The following is a 20,108-nucleotide window of genomic DNA, read 5'->3' on the forward strand; positions in this document are numbered from 1 at the left end:
ACCCTACTTATTGCACGAGTTATATATTTATCATGATATAAAGATAAAGTTAGTTATCATTCAATTATTGAGGCATTGGCCATCCATTAATTATATATTAAGGACTCAGTGGGTCATTTTAGGGTACTAATCAGAAATAACAGCTAGGCTAATTATTGGTCACTGGGAGAACGTTGGACATTTTGTTTCATGCTGAGAATTTACATGACCATCACTGGTTCCACTAATAGCCAGGCCACAGCCCAAATATCTCCATTGCTCTCCTTGATTGATCAAAGGATGATTAGCTAATCCTTTGTTGAAGACTAAGGAAGGGGATGGCTTTATGTCAGATTATCACAGATTGTGATCAGCCCGTACCCAGCTGAGTGCAGTGTGTAGAAACCTTGAAATGTGTTAGTCGGTCTATATCTGCAAGTTTGTAGCACCCACCCCGTGATAACTCTTATGTCCCTTTAAATTTTCAAATATTGTCAGGACACTGTTCAATATTTTGTGATGTATTTTGGGATCTAGTGTGTGTTGACTTAATTGACTTGATAAACACTCGAAACACTTGAAACTACAAAATAAACATGTTGCAACTGGGCTGGAACTGTAGGTACTTTCATCAGAGTGTAGAGAAAATGCAGAATTCAGTATGCTGCTTGTCTTGAGGACTGAATTTTGAAGGTGTGAAGTGTGCAATATGATTCATTTTCCTTGGACGTAAGACATTTTTCCCACATTGCAAGATGAATTTGCATTTAGAGGGAGTTCCGTGTCTGGATCTTACCTATGTGCAGCTGAAAAACTACTTAACCCAGGTACAATTTCTTGGAAAGTCAATACATTTTTGGAAATGGATTGAAAATAAAAATGTTATAGGCATATTTAAGTAAATATCACCTTGATGATGTTCTTGGAAAAAGGTTGAAAAATGTTTATAAACTATTTATATCAACATTAATCATTCATTAACTGGGATTTGGATAACATCCTTTTGCAATACTTTTAAAAGGGCTGTATGAACATAGCTTGCTTATGTTTGAATATAGCTAGCAAGCTAATAGGTTAACAAAATGCATGTTGCTTTGCATGAATTTGAAGTCAATCGATGATTGTTTTAATATATAATTACTGGTATACCTTCTATCTTGATTTGTGAAGAAAAAGAAATCAAATACAAGCTCTCTTCATAAAGTAGGATTACATTTACCAGGAGTGCATGATTTGGCCTGATAAATTTGTAATTAATTGCTCGTAATTGTGTTAATGCTGGCAATAATAGATCAGGTTGAAAGATCTCATTTCACATGGAACAGGCCAGGTTATTGGACCACTCACTGCTAACATTTGAATTGTTGGACTTGAGAGTTTTCATGGAAAATTAATTTAGAGACTATATTCTTAATTAGGCTGCTTTTTCATAATGCTATGTAATTTTTGCTGTATCAAAATTAGAGTACTTCAGTGCATGGCATTTTTAAAATATAAATTGTGAAATTCAGCCAACTGTTTAGTGTTTACCTGTTGTAAATACATATGTACTCTGGCTAGTGAAAATCTGACCTATTTCATCAGAGTCATCAATGATTAATGATAAACATTTCAGCAATCTTTGGATTGTTTATTTGTTTGCTGTGCCACATTGTACAGTGTTAGATTTGTCACCCTCCCTGTAATACGGTCAGCGATAACAGCATTCACCAGACAGGTTAACAGTTGACTCCCATAAAAACATGATGTCATCACAAGATAGAATTAAAGTACCCTTATACTTTTCAAGTGGTTGGAGTTGGTGTCAGTGGTGAGGTGAAGCAGTTGTTTAGATGTAATTTTCATTGATTGCTCTTTTATTCGGCATTGATCTCAGTGATTTTATCTGTAGTTTGAAAGTAGATCCTGTTCTTGTATTCACTTATTCAAACAATTCCTGTATTTACTTATCCTAACAATAGAATTTTCTCTGTCTTTCTGTCACTGTCTGTCTGTCTCTTTCTCTCTGTCTCTTTCTCTCTCTCTTTCTCTCGTTTAAATCGGGAAGATGGACTTTATTTGACTTTTTTATGCTTCTTTGGCAGGATCTTGGAAATATAAATCAATCGCTCTTCCCTGAATAATAAAATTCACAATCCCAAAATCACGGTCAAATTTCCCTCTTGGTTAACGAGGTCCTGATTGGTCTTCAATAAAAGTCAGATGATGGGTTACTTAGATAATTTCTTCATTCTTCCTCTTTGAAATGAATGAACTATGGTATAGATCTAGAAATTGGTCTCCAGTTTTTCAATACAATGCAATCAATAATTAGAAATGTGGTAGACTGCTTTGAGATTTCAAAATGTTGTCTCAGAAGATCACTTCAAATTTTAAATGTTTTGGTATTGACTTAGAACTATAAAAAGAGACCAACCATAATGTAACGCAGAGAGAGAGAGAATTAAAAGAGATCGAGACAGAATTATTGAAATTGACAAATCTGATTTAAGATTTCTGATTTGGTTTAACGATTATAAGATACACTAACTGGACTAATGTATGAAGAAGTGTCACAGAAGGAATGGTGTAATTATTATGTTGGGAAAGGTTGCCATGTAATTTAAAACTGTTTACTTTGATTTACTTTTTTTTCTCTGAAGTGTTTTGATTTCCCATTGAAAGAACTTACGCAATATCACTTGTTAACATCAGAGAAATGTAAAGACTTCATGTGATAATGCAGTTAAAAGGAAGAAATGCGTTTTTTTCTTTCAGCGCTCTGACCAATGAATGGCTATTGTTGTTGATACAAGTAGTTTGTAATGTATGTTGTGTGTATTGATACGTAGTTTTGTAGATGTTAGTAGCCTGTCAGAAAACATCTACTACAATCCTGATGGATGTCCATTAGGCCTTGATGCATGGAGACTTAATGTGACTTCATGTGTTTGTTGTTAGTAATCTTTCATCGATACAGACTGCAAAAACAATCTACGATTGGTTTTCCAATGTGCGTAGATTTTTTTCTGAATCAGAGTTGATTGAAATGCTGTGAAGAAATGTTCAAATTGTGCCAAAAATGTATAGGGTCTACATGATTTTGTATTTATCAAGAACAATTTAGAAAATTTTGTTTGTTCTCCAAGTGCCTTTTGTGTACCCACATTAGCTTTTTGGGTTGTAGTTGTCACGGTTACCTCTTTAAAAGAGGATTTCGAGCAGACAGTGGGTAGATAATTAGGTAGCTCCTCCCCTGAAAACTTGGAATCAAACACTCCAGAAACGGGTTGATCTCAAATTAATAGTAATGCTACAAGTTCTGATTTGTCCCTCAATGACAATATTGACTCAGTTTTAAAGAATTCAAAACCAAACAAATAATTTGAGAATTTCTAAGCTAATTCCTCACCATGGTTAGATGTGTGTTTCCATGCACAAAGCGGTCTTTATCCCTCATGGATGCCAACCAACCTCTTGTGAGGGGGCTTATTTAAAAGGGGACATGATTATTCTTTTGTTGAAAAAAATGAAAATTTGTTTGAAAGGTCACCTGTATAATTTATTCCGCGATTTTAGTGAAAAACTCAGATTCCAATCTTATCGCCCCCAAGAATTCAAATATTAGTGAGAGAATTATAACAAATAACGTGAGAAATTTACGGACAAACACAGGTAAATGCCCGTTGTTGCCCTGTGAGCTTACCGTTATCATTTACATAAATATTTCTTAAATGTGGACATGAATATTTGGAAATTGATACAGCCATAAAGTTTAAAAATCTAATGCATATTGATTTGTAGTCTGAAAAGACAACTGGGATATCTGCTGCAAGGCATATTAGATCTTTTAATGAGGCAGAAAACGTTTTGGTTACATCCAATTTCATTACAACTGGCAACAAATATCAACATTATTTCTGTTTGTCTCTACCGCTAGACAAATAGTCCACAGTAGAAACAATATTTGTCTTTGATAGAGAACAGATGCAAAGTGTTTCAATTAGTATCCCTGAGTACTGGATTGGAAAAAAAGTTTTGTTTACTTGTTGTAAGTGTTTATAGCTTGAAGTCATTCAGCGGGAATTCATTTACTTCTTCTGTCGAAGCCAGTGTCACGGAAGACAAAGGACAAGAATTTTTTATGACTTTAATGACAGAACACTAGGAAAATATATTCATACCTGTGAGTCAGAAATGAATGGAATTAATTTTAATTTTCACCATTTGATTTCATTGTGACAAACTAGTGCTAAAACCTGCAAATCAGGTGTGCAGTGGTACACATATCAGGTGTGCATTAGGACACAGCACAGCCATTGAGAATACAAGCGATCCAAAGAGAGCTGTGACACTTTTATGCAGTCCCCCTGCTCTGAGCCAATGACCTGTGCAATTTGAGCTGTCAGTTCTCTTCATTCGGTGCAGCCATAACTGTCACCTACATTGTGATGAGTGCTATACACTCGATCTAACTTCATGTGTTTCTTGGGGTTTTCGGTGGAATCTTTTCTTTGCTTTTGGTCAATGGTAGATCTAGAATTTATATCATCTGGGAATTTTTCATTTGTTGTAAAACAAGGTAAGAAACAATGGTTTTCTCTCTATCTGAAATAAAGACACTGAGTATGCAAAGGGATTGAAAATGTATGTCATAGTTGAAAAACTCAGTTTTCTGAGGTTATTTTTGCATACAAATAGTATTTTTATTTGTTAAATCTCCATAAATCAGTGCAAAATGAAGGCTACCACATGATTTGTGGACAGTGTTGCCAGTATATTGATATTCTGAATTGTTAAAGCAGAATAAAAACATTTTTTGAACATGAAAAGCCTTGGGCTAGGGTTGTGTTCCCTGTTTTGCACTATTGCAAAACAGTATTGATTATGCATCTGCAATATAAATTGTGCATCATGTTTCTCTTTAACAAAACGTTTATCTCGTTGCATTCATTTCAAATGAAAGAATTTAATGTGATTGGGAACAATGTGTTGCATTTGGAGTGAGGCATTTTGCTTGATCTGTTCTTGTTTAAGGCAGGTGAGAAAATTCTTGATGCCAAGCTTTCATAGCTAATGTGCTAAGATTGTTTAATTGATTTCATAAATTGACTGCAAAATGCATTGCACCTGGCTTGAATTATTTGACAAAAGGCTGTGTTTGTTTTTCATTTTTAGATTAAACCGTTAGGTATTGATTTTCAATACTGCTTAGCATGTAGCTGTATCTTTCTCTGGCTGCAGTTAATAAATCTTTTGGTTATTATATAGTGTCTGAACTCCTCATGACAGGGGAATAACATTTAGTAGGTATATGACATATCTGTATCCATTTCATTTTATTTTTTTTGCAGTCTTCTCGCAGTCAGCCGGCGATAGGACTGAAGCAGACAACGAAGCCTCGGGTAAGTGACAGCAACCCAGACAAGGCAATTACGAAAAATTTATATAATTTCTTAAAGCACGATACCGCGTATTACTAAAATCGGTCTATTATGCACTGCTAAAGAGAAAGAAAATCATCCAATCGATTAATAGCTATTTCTGTATTTCTTGTATGATGAACTGTACTGAGGATCAGTCGACTAGAAAAAGGACAAATATTAAATGAATTTAATACAAGTTGATTGTAAGAATGTATTTGTTTTTCTTAAGATATATTTAGATAATTTGATTTTGTTGAATTTTGATCATTCTGTACTTTGTTAACTAAGCATTCATGCATTTGGCATATAGTTCTTGCAGAACTGAATGAAATTCTTATTTCAATTTACTTCCTCTGAAGTACATAACTTCAATGGTTAGCTTGTTAAATATTTAATTAGCCTGCTTTCTGGTGACCTTAGAGGTAAAATCAATTATTGTTTAAAGAATCGTCTGAAAAAAAAATGTCCCTCTGGTGTATTATACAATTTCATGTTTTCCTGCAATTTATGCTTTCTATAATTAAATGATAACAGTTGCCAAAAAATTTGACATTATACGCTTTAATTCTGAGTTCTTCTCAAAAACAAAGTTGTATCAAAAGTCGATCTGCATACCAATATATACATTCCTTGATGTAGACCTGCACTTTCCAGTAATGCTTACGGGGTGTGTCTGGTGAAGTTAACAAGTAATTAACTTTTCTTTAGGGAGGGATTAAAACAGAAGAGACTGATATTATGCCTGATAGTGTGTTTTAAAAATGTTTCGCTTCATACTACAAAATGAATTCTTTGTCAACCAGACAGACTATATATATATACATTGTGGTTTTAAGAAATATTCCTATCTCCTTGATGACATCAAAAGCATGGATTTCTCAATAAAAGCATGTGATTAGCTAGAGAAAGAGCTTTCACGAAAATGGGCGTAGGAAAAATCACTTCTTTGAAGTTTCAAGTGACTTCCTTTACTTTCTTTTTCATTCTCCCTTACAAGGAAAACCCTTCATTCATGGGAAACAATGACAACGTACAAAAACACTTTCCTAAGAGTGCTCTAACTGTTGAGGTCACTTTGACTCTTGATTATAAGCTGCTCTTGATTACTGGTTAATTGATCCATTTTACGAAATAATCCGGATGATTCGTTGTTTTTAGTTTACTCCAAAGAGCAATACTTTTTTAGTTTATTCTTTTCCGATAATCATGAGTCAACTGGCCTAGTAGAATTTGTTGCTCATCACTTGTTGAGTAATGCTGTCTCTGGCTGTGATGCAATGCTGGTCAAATATGAATCATTGTAGAGTGCTGCTGAGGCAGATCAGTATCCATTCACTAGGGAAACCATTAATGATTTCATCTTGTTCCTCCCCGCCTGCAAGCAATGGGTTGATCTTGTATTCGAAGGCATCCTATCTTACCCCTGCGCAGGAACAGTCTATTTGGAAATCTTTTGAAAACAAAATTTAGTAAAAATTTTAATGAAGTTACGAAGTAATGATGAAGATGATTGGTTTTCCTTGAGGGTATGTTGAAAGCTATTGTTATGTTTTTATGACTCTTTGTACATGTACTTTTGGAAAACATTTCATTTTGATAACTCATTAGAAATGGTCTTGCTTTTACTAAAGATGATATTCATCTTACATTTACAATTGGCAGATAATTTATGAAAAGATTTGTCAAACGTTTTTGTTGTATTTTATGAAATGTTTTGTAGTAGGAAAGCATTGTAACATGGTTTGGGTTTTCATTGAGTAGACAGAGCTACTACGGAGCATCTGGAACACATTGTAAGAAAGGAAGGGTCACTCAAGCCCGATGACTGATTGTATAGGGATGGGGGTTTATTTATGGAGGGAGATCTTTGGGCAGTGTCTATTAGTGTCCAATAGTATAGAGAATTCACAACCATTGTACATTATTCTGGTTTCCTGGATGTGCAACAGATGGCATGTAACAGCCCTGCATTAATCATATATCTGGCAGAGTGCAACCCACCATCTATCCCACTCAGATACTGCATATTGTGAAGTGAAAAAAATTGATGCTATTTGACCTTGTCATTCTGCTTTTCCTGACCCAGGTGTTATTGATTAATGATAGCCTTGTACTTTTTTGCTCTGAATGCTATCAGAGATTTATAGTGATAGGAGGGTTTTTTTCACATTCATGATAAACCACAAGCACAATCTGTCTTTAATCAGGATTTGTATAGATATCTACAGGTGTCCAAAATATTAGTACTATAGTAGGTATAATCAGATAAGTCAAAAGATAAATGTTATCTCAGAGGTTTGGACACTGAACAGACTTACAACTGATTGTTTCAGTTCTGTTTAGGTAAGTGTGAAGAATCCTTCAGCTGAAAAAAGAAATGTGAAGTATATGGCTCTTGTTATAAGCTTGTAGCCAAGAGATCTCATTTGTAGATCTTTAGAGCAGCTTCAGTTTTGGTGTAACTTCAATTGAACATGATCCTTTGGCTGATGATGTTGATAACCAAAATTTCCACCAAGAGTCGTTTGATTGTTGGAAGGTGATAAATGGAATGTATTTTGTTGGAAATTTGTCAGCTGTCTGGAGAATTCCTTGATTTTTTGCTGTATTGTGGAAGAGAGGACATTTTATATGTGTTTCTGTCAGCCCTAATGACCTTTTGTCACATGTTATCTAGATCAAGTTTCATCCCCTATGTTGGTGACCTAGGACTGCACTCAGTGTTATACAGATTATATTATTATCAGAAAGGACTTGTTTTGACATGACAAAATACTATTAATGATAAAATCCAAATTAATGAATATCATATAATACGTGTATCATGTTTGAACTGAAAATTTTTACACAGTAATCATTTAATATGCTACCAATTTAGTTTAGGAAAAGTCAGAAGGAATCTTCCGCAATTATTCTGTATATGTATATTTAGATTAATTTATGAAAGATTAGTGATTAATCATGACAGTTCTTACTCATTACAAAGCTTATTCTAAACTGATTAGATTAAAGATTTTTATTGTATATTTTTGAAACTCCCACACTTGACATGGCAGAGGAAACTTTAGGAAAACACCGACTGTTTAGATTGGCCTATTTTTATATCACCAGGATGTTATTTGATCTGCATAATGTGGAATTTTTCTTTTATCCATTTAAAACACATGCTTTGATTACTTGTACATCCATGTCCTTGTACATGTATCATATGATATTCGACAGGTAAACCCAAAAAGTTGTGACTAAGAAAATTGAATTATAAACAACGACAAAACCCAATCACACTGAAAACAAAGCAAAAATGAGAAAAAAGGAAGAAATTTACTATAAACCAAAGTACCAATGATGTTTTGATATGCAGAAGTTTTTTGAATCCTTGATCTAGGGAATTCATGGTATTTTGAACTTGTGGTATTCCACTAAATGGAGCAATCCATTTGTGGTCTGTCACATATCTTCTTTCTCTACTGTAACAAATCTTATCTGGATAATCAGATAGGTGTGTGTAAATACAGTAAAAAAAAAAAAATCCTACTCCACATGCTTTCAGGGCACTCTAAAGTTTACACATTTAACTATAATACGAAACCAATTTTCAGGTAAATTAGTGGCAAACATGGAAAGATATAGGTTTTCTTAGATCGCTGAGCGGATCAATTTTGCGGCTGATAAGGGATTTGATGATGTGATTAGTGTGTGATGTTAGCAGTGACAGTTGGTTTATGTTGTAATTTTTTTTCTCGCTTGTTTTTTCAGCCATCCATCTTTGGAACCATTACTAAAGACAAGACCCCAAAGGACAGACGGCTGGTAAGTGTTGTTGTTTTTGTGTGTTTAAGTCTATGTATTAATTGCCTATTTCTTTCTTTAAAACATATGGAAGTTTCTTAGAGAAGTGTATAATTATATAGATTAAGCTGAATGAAACAAAACTCATAAATATCAGTCACAAAAACTAGAATCTCCAGAGTTGTGTGATGAACTAGAGGATTGCTTGTCAATAATAAAGTAAGGGACATGACAGACCATTTGTCTCTAACTGAAATTTTGGGAGTCAGAAATGACATGCCATTGTGGATAACCATTTTCAGTTTGCATTATAAAAAGGTTATTATTGTTTACATGAAACCTCTAGATCATCGGACTTCAGGGTATGCAGCACTGTAGGATGGTGAACTTTCTGGCTTGGTCTCATAACATTGATAAAAGTCATTAAGGGGCAGATACACTTCAAACCAAGATGTACCAGTGTAAGGAGGGGGCTTAGAGTAGCACTCAGGAGTGTCCTTGTAATACATGGTAGTTTACATGCATTGTCTCAAGACTGCATCAGTTAGAGGTTTGAAGGCTTAAGATCCCTTATGTATTAGGGGCCAGCCCTTTTTTTTATTGCTGTGTGTCAAGTCAAAATGAACAGTGGAAGTCTTATTTTCATCCACTTGTCACACCCCCCCCCTCCCCAAAATCAGGAGTCTTTAGTAGTTTGATATTAAGCATGGAAATGACAATTTTTGGCAACATTCTTGTCTAATGAGATTCAATGTTTAGTTTCCCTGAGTTTAAAGTGTGTTACACATTTCAGGCTATTTATGGTTTTAGATTTAGCAGAAATTCCTTCTTTTGTTAGAGTTGGGGTCTATTATGTCAAAATGTTTAGAATAGAATACAAGCCCTGCATGAATAGTTCAATAACTTTAAAAAAATCATATTGTTATGATGACAAACAAATGATAATTTACATGACTTTGGGTCGAACACAGACAATAGGGGTCCCAATCTCGGAGAAAGAACCTTTTCAAGGTTTACCAGAGAGATGAACTTGTAGTATTGTAACAATTATATGTAATTACCACAAGTAGCATTGGTTACAAAAACATTCTTGGGTGCTCTTCAATGAGACTTTGATAAATGTTTGAAATGGTGCCACAAAAAATCCACCTATTGTTCTTGGTTTGAAACCCAGCAAAGCTAGCAGTTTGTAAAAAAGATATGTCAATTTTTTTAAAGTCTGCATTGAGAACACTGTGATGTATAGCAGATAATGATTATATGTCATAAAAACCAGAAATTGCAGATGATATGGTTTATAAAAACTGGGGGCTATCAAGCAGCAGGGGAGGGGCATGTGGGGAGTTTGGAGAGATTAGAATCAGTGGAAAATATCTCTGCTTTTCCGGTTGTGATAATTAAAGTTAAAAACTTGCTTGTTTGATGAAGGTGTTTTGACTCTGGTGAACTATGGAAGTGATCTGTATTCAACTATCAAACCTTGATGTCAAAAATAAATGGCCTCCAAGTTACAGAAAGAATTTCCAAAAAAAACAAAACCCAATTGGAACCAAAAAAGAAATGGGAACAAAGGATATCTTAAAAAAAATGATAAGAAATGTGATCCAATTTTTTTATCACAAAGTTTTTGAATTTAATAGGTCAATGTTTTCAATTCTAATTTTCAGTTTTTCATGTTATTTGATTTTAAACCAGAAGTAAAGTTTTAAAGTAATACAAAAATACTAATCATTGTTATGGATTCTGTGCCAAATCTTGATGAGAAAAGTACAAATCAAAGTTTACAATTTGAACACATGAGGGAGCACTAACATATATGCTTTGTAGTGCAGTAAATCTAGGATCTAAGCAGTATCCCTAATTCACTGCATGTTCCAAACTCCTACAAAGTATATTCCTGATCATGCACTTAAGTGCATTATTGCATTTACTGAATTAATGACACAGAATTACAGCTAATACCTCACGTCTCTTTTATCCATGGAAATGAACTTGTTCACTTTTCTGCCATTTTTCCAAGCAGTAGGTACTATTGGAACTGGGGCATTTTTTTCTCTACTCCTGAAACGGGATCTACACAGACTGCAAGGGGAGCTTGGCAGCTTGTGCACAGAGAAATGCAACAGAGGTTTTGATACAAAAGCCAGGGGTTGTACTGAAAGTTTGATGCATTAACCTCTATACTTTTGTTGACTTATACTGAGCCAAGATTTCTAGAGTATAGAGTTTGGAATATGTTTGAAAGGGATATACATGTATACCATGTACTCAATCATTTAGAACATAGTCAAGCAAATGTTTATCTTGTTTTTTTGGGAAGAGGTTGCAAATATATTTTTTCCAGATGTCTAAACTGTTGGTGCAGTTTCTATTTTGAAGGTTTCTTAGGGTACTTCTTGCATTTCTTTCTGATTGTTCTAATGACTGTCAACAGAGTCAAGGCTATTTCAATATTTCGTAAGTCATTGCTCTCATTACAAGAGTAATATGATCAACTTATTTACGTGACTTCCCCAACCAGTACTAAAAAATAAAGAAATTCAAAACAATCTCCACAGGTTTGGCAGTAAATAAAATGAAGAGTATCAGCTGTTAAGAGCTTCCTGTATATAAATATGCCAAAATAGTGATAGATGCATGCACATGCAATTTGGCACAAGGCTCACAAAAGTGACCCTGACATTGTCTCCCCAGTGTTTGTTTTTGTGCCAAGGAGGAGATGGTTATCCTGCAGGAGCCAGAATGATAGTTCCTTAATTATGTTCATTCCAACTTCAATGGACTTGTTTAGATTCAGCAGTTGTTGACTCCTCGCAGTCATTGCCCTATCAAATTGAATTTAAATGAAACATGATTTCAGTATGTATTCTGTGCCTGTGCCAGCTACCTAATGGGTTTTTTCAATGCATTATTCATTGTGATGTTTTGGGGGATTTTTGAGTTCTGTGTCTTAAGGAATCAAGCAATTCTCTGCATATTGTTACATCTCATGAATTTTTATACATAGCCGATTTGTGGTGTCGGGTGGCAATCAATATATCCAGGATCAAATAGGTGGTTGTGCTAAAGATATTCAAAACATATAAAATTAAGTGTACAAGGTATATATATTAGAGGAAATTTAGTCAATCAAGTTGGTTTTTTGATACAATAGGTGCATTTGCTAAAACATTTTTTTGACCGTAGGTTTACATGGTCAAGACATTTTCTTTCAAAAAACACAAATATTTCCATATTAATCCATAAAACGTACTGTATTATTTTTTGGAGACTTTAATCTGGTAAGTTATTTAATGATACACCACACTACTCCTGGCAGAGTTATGTGCTCCTTACAAAGGGAAATACCTGTTAGTCTTTAATCACTTGGAAATAAAGGGAAGTAATCTCTTTTCTGGGTGAAGAGTAGATTAAAACGCGTAACATCTTAGATCACTCTCTGTGATGTTTTTAATCGGTCTTTTGAGTCAGACAGTCATAAATGAATTGGTACATGTATCCTGCTGTTTTTCTTTACAACTTCTTTTGTGTCTGAATGAGCAATGTTTTTAGATGATCTTTTTTACATTTTGATTGAAAAAATGTAATCTGATTCAAACTGTTGGCCTCCTCTGTAATTTTGTGTCTTTTGGCTGCATATGTCATTACTGTCAAAGATCCGAGAAGAAGCCTTGCTAAGCAATTTCATTTCGAAGATGGCCTAGTTTTACACAGGTTTCTCCATAGTCTTTAAAAGGGATTCTTAATTTTACAGCAAAGTCTTTAGTAGTCATATAGGATAATGTCATATTTTAAGAAAAATAAATTAATCTTGCTCTTCTTTTGCCTCATGAACTACCTTGCAGGGCAAAAGGGAGATTTTTTTAGTTTTAAAAAAGATTACTTGAGAATTTAGTAAATGGGACATGCAAAGTGAACATTTTTCATTTGGGGAATTTTTTCAGTTTATGGAAAAAATCACTTTAAATTGTCAAATGCTTGGATTGAGAAATGCAGCATGTGGGCTTTACATGATGATGATTTGGTAGATATTAATAGCTTGAAGGTCAAGGTGAAGTAGATCTCTCATTATAACGTAGGAGTACCTCTTAATTGGCCAATATACAACCACTTCAGAATAGAAGCTGCACATAGAGAGTTTATTATGCAATGAGATGTTCTCTTTAGCCCTTTTTTCCTGTGAGTTGTCCACCTTTTAAATTACCGGTATTGTATTCAGGATCTTAAGAATTAAAAACACTTAAATGCATCATATAATTACAAAAAAATACTGTTTGTGGGAGAAACCAAATGTAAACTTCATGTGATGATCATGTGAAATAGGACGTCATTTTCACTTTCAGTTTTTTGTTAATTTTGTAACAAGGTCGAAGTATTTATTTTCAAAAAATATTTCTATTTTTATTATAGTGCTATTAATCATTAAATCAGTAAGTTATTTTAAAAAATATGTAATAGTGTCTAAACATTATGCATTATTCAACCAGGGTAGATATATGGTAGTAATAATATCCAAATGAGTAAATCAATGGAACTGCCTTGATAAATGACGTTGGAATGGCAGTATTTTCCTCCGATTCTTTTGCGTAGGTTGAATTGATTGTCATGATGTTTCTATATGTACGTAGTATAGAATTGCCAATCCATGTATAAGTGTTTGCAATTAATACATCATTAATCAGTTATTCCTTGCAGCCTCTGTAAATAGCCACCCATCAGATTTATGTGCTGTATCCCAGAACATAACAATGCCACCCACATCACTCCCTGAAGAGAAATTAGTATCAGTCATACTGTATGTTTGTAGAACTGCTAAGGGGGGCACTTGCTCCTCCACTCACCGAGAGAAGTCTTGTGAGAATGTGGTTCCCTTTTCTTCTGTGTGAAGAGCCAATACTTTGACTTTTCAGTAGGATCTTTTTTCACATGTTTTCAAGCCCTGGTTCTAAGGGTGGGCTGACCCTTCGAAGCTCAATTACTTCATACTTCTGTTATTTAGTTCACACAAATCTTGATCTGAAGATCTACTATGAATTATTTAGATTTGGGTGTGCTGGAGAATGGGAGTATGTTAGATTCATTTTCTTAACATGATTACAATGCATTTTCATTACGTTACCGATAATTATTTGGTATGTATGATATTTACCGTACTTGCTCTGAAAATGTTATCACATGTTTGAAGTTTTTCCTGCCTTGCATTATAGCAATAGTATATAAATCATGAAACAGAGGCATTTGACTTAATGGAGATAATTTTTTAGATTTTTTTAGCTCCTTACTATTAGATTTTGTGAATTTGAAGGTCAATAGGTAGAGCTGAAGCGATAATTTGTCCCATATTATCTACTGCATTTGTTATGTTACAGCATTAACATGGGTTTTTTGGCATTCATGAACTCTCGGTTTCGTCATTCTGCAATGTTTTATCTTCCTTCCTGCAAACGCCCAGGTATTACACTGAAGTCTCATGATGCTCTTATTAAGATCATCTTCATCATCAATCCAAGGAATTAAATGCTTGCTGCTCCCAGTTGCATTGCTGCTGGCCATGGTACAAGGAAAAGTTGGAGCATTTTCAGTTGAAGTGACATTTTATCGGTAAAACTTCACTGGTATCAGCTGTTACTTTGTTGGCATCAAGCAGTGAATGGTCGGTGATTGGTTTGTAGGCATGTTCCCAAACTTATTTTCTGCACATATCTGCCTTTTATAAATCATTATTTATACATTTTGGGTGATTTGTCTTACAACTTTATGAGATAAAGCCAAATTAATGAGATTCCTCTGTGTAAATAGCTACAAGCCAGTAATTCTACTTCAATACGTTTGTCAAATAAATTTGTACAGTTTTAATGTATGGTAGATTTAATGATAAATAAGGTATTTTAGATACTGATTAGTTTTAAAAGTATTTTGATCATTTTGTTTCAAAAGAGTGAATTCTTATTACTATTCATTGCATTCTTATTAATGTACTGGTACTCAGTACATATTAATATGTCAAACTTAATATAGGGAAAGTCTCTTGCAGTGGAGTGTGAAGTATAGCATATCTAGAGCTTATATTGTCAATGAGATTTCTGTATCATAATTTCTGGAATTTATTTGGGCTTGTTTGACATGATGAACCTTCTGTTTATGTGAAGCTACAATTTCCAAAGTGTGTTTGACAGGACTACTGTAAATATAGCAGTGCATGATAAAGTGACCGTAGCATAAACTCCCAGCTTCCTGACAATAGGGAGTGTTGTGATGATCCATCTACCAGCGAGATCTAGAATAGGAAAGAGATCTGCGTAATTACACAGATTTTTTTTTTGTTAGCTAGATGAAGGGTGTTTGAAATGCCATCAGTAGCAGGTTTAATTCTTTTTACTTTGAGAACGTGCAGAATATCAAGTGCTTCAAGAGTTGAGGAAATCGTTTTGTACGGCAGGTAATAAATGATGCAGCGGGAAGTCAATTTTCGCGATCGGATATAATTCTACATCTGCATCCCTGTAAATAATTCGTCAAAACAAGTGTTTTTTAGGGAAATATTTATTTAATTTCCCTTAAAGATTTAAAAAATTCTGAAAAAAAATTACCAGAAAAATTTCTCTTGGCTGTGAATTACCCAGTTATGAATAAGAAGAAAAAAATACAAACTCATAAAAATAAAAGAGTTTTGAATGTATATTGGGGATATATATGAACAGGACATTCACAATAGATGGCAGAATTGCAGATTTCACTGTCCAGTGGTTTTTTGTGTGATCTGATGAGTAACTCGGTATGAAAGTCATTTCTTTTCCTGGTAATAGATTTGTCAAATTTCTCACCATTTATTGGGATTCCAAACAGAAAAGGTGTACAATTACAGGGCTTGATTCTCTAACCTTTCATGTCTTTGTGTGGACCTTATTGGTTATCAGCTAATGGAAGAATCAGTATAAATGTAGTAATTACTTAGATACTAGCCATTAAAGGCCATTTCGTTTTGTAGAAGTAATTGCCAATCTTAACTGCTATTTTTCATGTGGTCTTCAAAAGTTTATCGGTCGACTTACGAAGGCAATGGTATTGTTGGTTTTGTTGCTGAGTAAAATTTGAAGCGATAAGTTGGGAAAATCAGCTTTTTCTGAAATGCTAGCAAGAACATGCATTCACATCCTTGAGATCAGGATCAAGCTGATGAGATGGATGTCCAAACTTCAGTATAACTCAACACAGGAAATATATAAAGTGAATAGGTCATTCGAGATCAAGGCTCAATTTATGCTCGCTTCTTTCGTTTACAATTGTTCATAGCCGGTAACAAGATTTAATTTAAATACGATCTTTGCCACCACTTCTGATTTGGCTCAAGCTTTTCACGTACATGTATACATGTATTTACAGTTATATCTGAACTGACTTGGAAATGTTCGGCATACTTTTAAAGGACTTTCGTGTACGGAACGTTGGTTGAAACATCTGTGTATGCTACTTTATTTTTGGAATATCCATTAGATGAAAATAGACTCGAGATGTTTTTGATGGTTCTTATACAAAGATTTCTTTCTTATCTAAATTACAGCTTCATTAGCTTAATATTCTCTGCATTTTTAATTAGAGAGGCATTTCTATAAAGCAAAACAAAGGATTCTATTCATTCCAGGGAATTATCGGAGATAGAAGAATTTCTTCATTGACGTAGTAATATTTTGTTGATGAGATTATAGACTCTCGGTATATTCTGCATGAATACGAGCTGGACACTGCTAATTTCTATAGACTGTCGAATAATAATATTATGATATAGGCGAAGTCCTTTTCAGCGTGTATAAATCCAACATCAGGGTTCGACATGCAATTTGGTTGTGAAATTATGTGATACTTGTTGAGAAGTTGCCAGACTTGAACACAAACACGTTTGATATATATAATTGGATGTGCCTTGAAATAAGATGTAATGTGATGGGAGAACTGGATTTATCTATTGGATTTAAAAGGTAAAGATACAATTGCCAACTGGTGTGTTACTATTTTCTGCCACGTAATTCTTAGATTTATTTCAATTGTTTTGCGTAGAAGCCGTTGTTAAGTGCGTTTGTCTGTTTATCATTTAGAAGTTTGGATAAATAAATTTATAAGAATGATCGAGAAGTGCATTTGCACTCTGTAATGTACTGCTCTTTGCAAAACAAATAAAACTCTCAAACCAAATGGCCACATAGATGTTTAATTACGTTTGTAGTACATGTACAACAACCACAGTGTGTAAAATTGGGAGAATAAAGTTTATGTGGGTTAAAATCATGTAAAAATAAAAATCCACAAATTAAGATTAGAATTTAAAAATATCATGTAATCTTTGAAGATCCTGGAATATAATGGATGTAAGTCAAGGTCAGGTGTGGTGTTGATAACATGCCAGGAAGTAGCATCTTTTTGTTTAAATGGCTCTGAAAATTGGATGTGATTATTCTAAACTTTTTATAACCTTTGATAACTGTGTTTGGCCATATGCATAGAGGGATGCTGGAGATAAGGACACTATTTTAAGAATCATGAAAGACAATCAGATAGGTATCTTAATTCATTTATATCTGTTCTAATTCTGTTGTAAACCACAGATAATCTGCTTTTCCTTCTGATTTATTGCTCACTTGAAATAGACTTATTAACAAATTAAGTAACAAATCTGTACACAAAGGTGAAGGCTATAAATTACTCATCAGCAACAGAATAGATTGTATTAGGTCTGACTGAGCCAAATTAGTGTCAAGCTATGTTCTTGCACCAAACCTCAGCACAAAACAAATGACATTTACCAGACAAATTGCACAAGTTGGGAAGATAAGGCTCGTTGCAACTCCTCCAGATAGAGAGTCTCAGAAGGTGACAATGGCCCTCAGGTCACCGAGACCAGACAAGTGCTGGGGAGACCAGACTGTGCCAGCAGTGTCCAACACCCAGGCGTTTATGGCTTATCAGTCTTTTCTGCTCTGCTTCATCTGCTGCTGATAATGCACTTTTATTTGGGCCTTTATGGGGATTCAGGCAATGAAATGTTGGGGATAAAAGAATCTGAGCCTGGTCACACTGGGGTCTGTTTAGTGTTGTGTGTCAGTGACAATCATCATGGTCCAACTCCAAGGTGCCTCTCCAAAGGTAGTGATTTCTTTCTGTATGTTTTCTTTTGGGAGAAAAAAAAATGTCCTTCATATCTTGCTTGATTTATTGCTGGCATTTAATGTGATGTGAGGTCAGTCATAAGCCAGACTCTAGCTTGCTGTATCAATTATAATGAAAATGAGTTTTAAAACTTATTCTATACAAGAGATTACCAAGCTATGTAGACAAAATACCAGTACTTTAAGTGATGAATAGAAATTTAATTGAATGTACATAGTGTGGAAACTGTTAATGAATGAATGAACAATTCTGCATCTGAAGGTGATGCGGTCAGGTTTTTGCATAGAAAGGAACCAAACACTTGTATTTACTACAATCCTATATTGTAAAACGTGAATGGCAGCTTGAAGAGGTCCACTTCAGAGGAGGATGGAGATTGGTAAGAGAGGAACAGGTTCTGTTTCCTGTAGGAAACGCAATGTCTGAACATTCATTATACCCCCCGCAAACAAAGTTTGGGGGGGTATATAGGAATCACCTTGTCCGTCCGTCCGTCTGTCCGTCTGTCTGTCTGTCTGTCTGTCTGTCCGTCTGTCTGTGCAATCGTGTCCGGTCCATATCTTTCTTATGGAGAAACATTGGAAGTTCTTACTTCACACAAAGATTGCTTATGACCTAAGGGTGTGTCATGACCTTGACCCAAGGTCATTCGGGCAAGGTCAAGGTCACTGACAGAAACAGTGCAAAATTCGTGTCCGGTCCATATCTTTCTTATGGAGAAACATTGGAAGTTCTTACTTCACACAAAGATTGCTTATGACCTAAGGGTGTGTCATGACCTTGACCCAAGGTCATTTGGGCAAGGTCAAGGTCACTGGCAGAAAAAGTGCAAAATTCGTGTCCGGTCCATATCTTTCTTATGGGGAAACATTGGAAGTTCTTACTTCACACAAAGATTGCTTATGACCTAAGGGTGTGTCATGACCTTGACTCAAAGTCATTTGGGCAAGGTCAAGGTCACTGGCAGAAAAAATGCAAAATTCGTGTCCGGTCCATATCTTTCTTATGGGGAAACATTGGAAGTTCTTACTTCACACAAAGATTGCTTATGACCTAAGGGTGTGTCATGACCTTGACCCAAGGTCATTTGGGCAAGGTCAAGGTCACTGGCAGAAAAAATGCAAAATTCGTGTCCAGTCCATATCTTTCTTATGGGGAAACATTGGAAGTTCTTACTTTACACAAAGATTGCTTATGATTAAAGGGTGTGTCATGACCTTGACCCAAGGTCAATTGAGAAAGTTCAAGGTCATTGTTTCAAAAAAGCTAAATTCTGTCTGTGTCATGTCTTGTATTAATGGAAATATTAGAAGCTAAAAATTAACAGTTTTCAAAAATAAAGCAGTTGTTATTTATAGAAAATGGACAGTGAAATAGATTCATCCAATATTTTCTATAATAGCAAAAATACACGCGTTATGATTTTTTTCTTAGCGGGGGGTATCAATTGTGAGCTTGCTCACAGTACTTCTAGTTGTAATGCTGGCTATCTATGGAATGGGAGTTGTTGGTCGGCATTTCCTGTTGGTTTTATTCATACCATGGCAACTGTCTGAAGCCAATTTTCATTTCTGGGCTGGTGTGATTTCAGTAGTTAGGTTAAAACTTTTTATGTGGACTTTTCTAGTGTTAATGACTATCTTGGGACTCCATGGTCTAGTATAGGTATGAAAACCATAAAAATTGGAAATGGCTAGGATTGTATGATTATAGATATGCCAGATCATAAGCAAAGACAACACTTTACTCCCAGCCACTGATATTATAAATCAT

At 34.7% G+C, this 20,108-nt stretch overlaps 1 protein-coding gene across 5 annotated transcripts in view; it reads left to right on the top strand.

The window, feature by feature from the left end:
• LOC128166318 (ras-GEF domain-containing family member 1B-like) overlaps positions 1-20,108 on the top strand; it is a 36,751-nt gene that overhangs the window by 7,257 nt on the left and 9,386 nt on the right. For 2 of the 5 annotated variants that reach the window (XM_052831412.1, XM_052831411.1), the window contains exons 5-6: positions 5,313-5,363; positions 9,141-9,194. In XM_052831412.1, the coding sequence (XP_052687372.1) occupies positions 5,313-5,363; positions 9,141-9,194 (105 nt within the window). Of the gene's footprint in view, positions 1-444; positions 807-4,780; positions 5,000-5,312; positions 5,364-6,626; positions 6,911-9,140; positions 9,195-20,108 lie in introns of those variants that run through there. The other 3 variants (XM_052831413.1, XM_052831414.1, XM_052831415.1) reach the window with 3 other exon arrangements.

This window comes from Crassostrea angulata, chromosome 10 (genome assembly GCF_025612915.1).
Source record: "Crassostrea angulata isolate pt1a10 chromosome 10, ASM2561291v2, whole genome shotgun sequence".
In the NCBI taxonomy this organism is placed as follows: domain Eukaryota; kingdom Metazoa; phylum Mollusca; class Bivalvia; order Ostreida; family Ostreidae; genus Magallana; species Magallana angulata.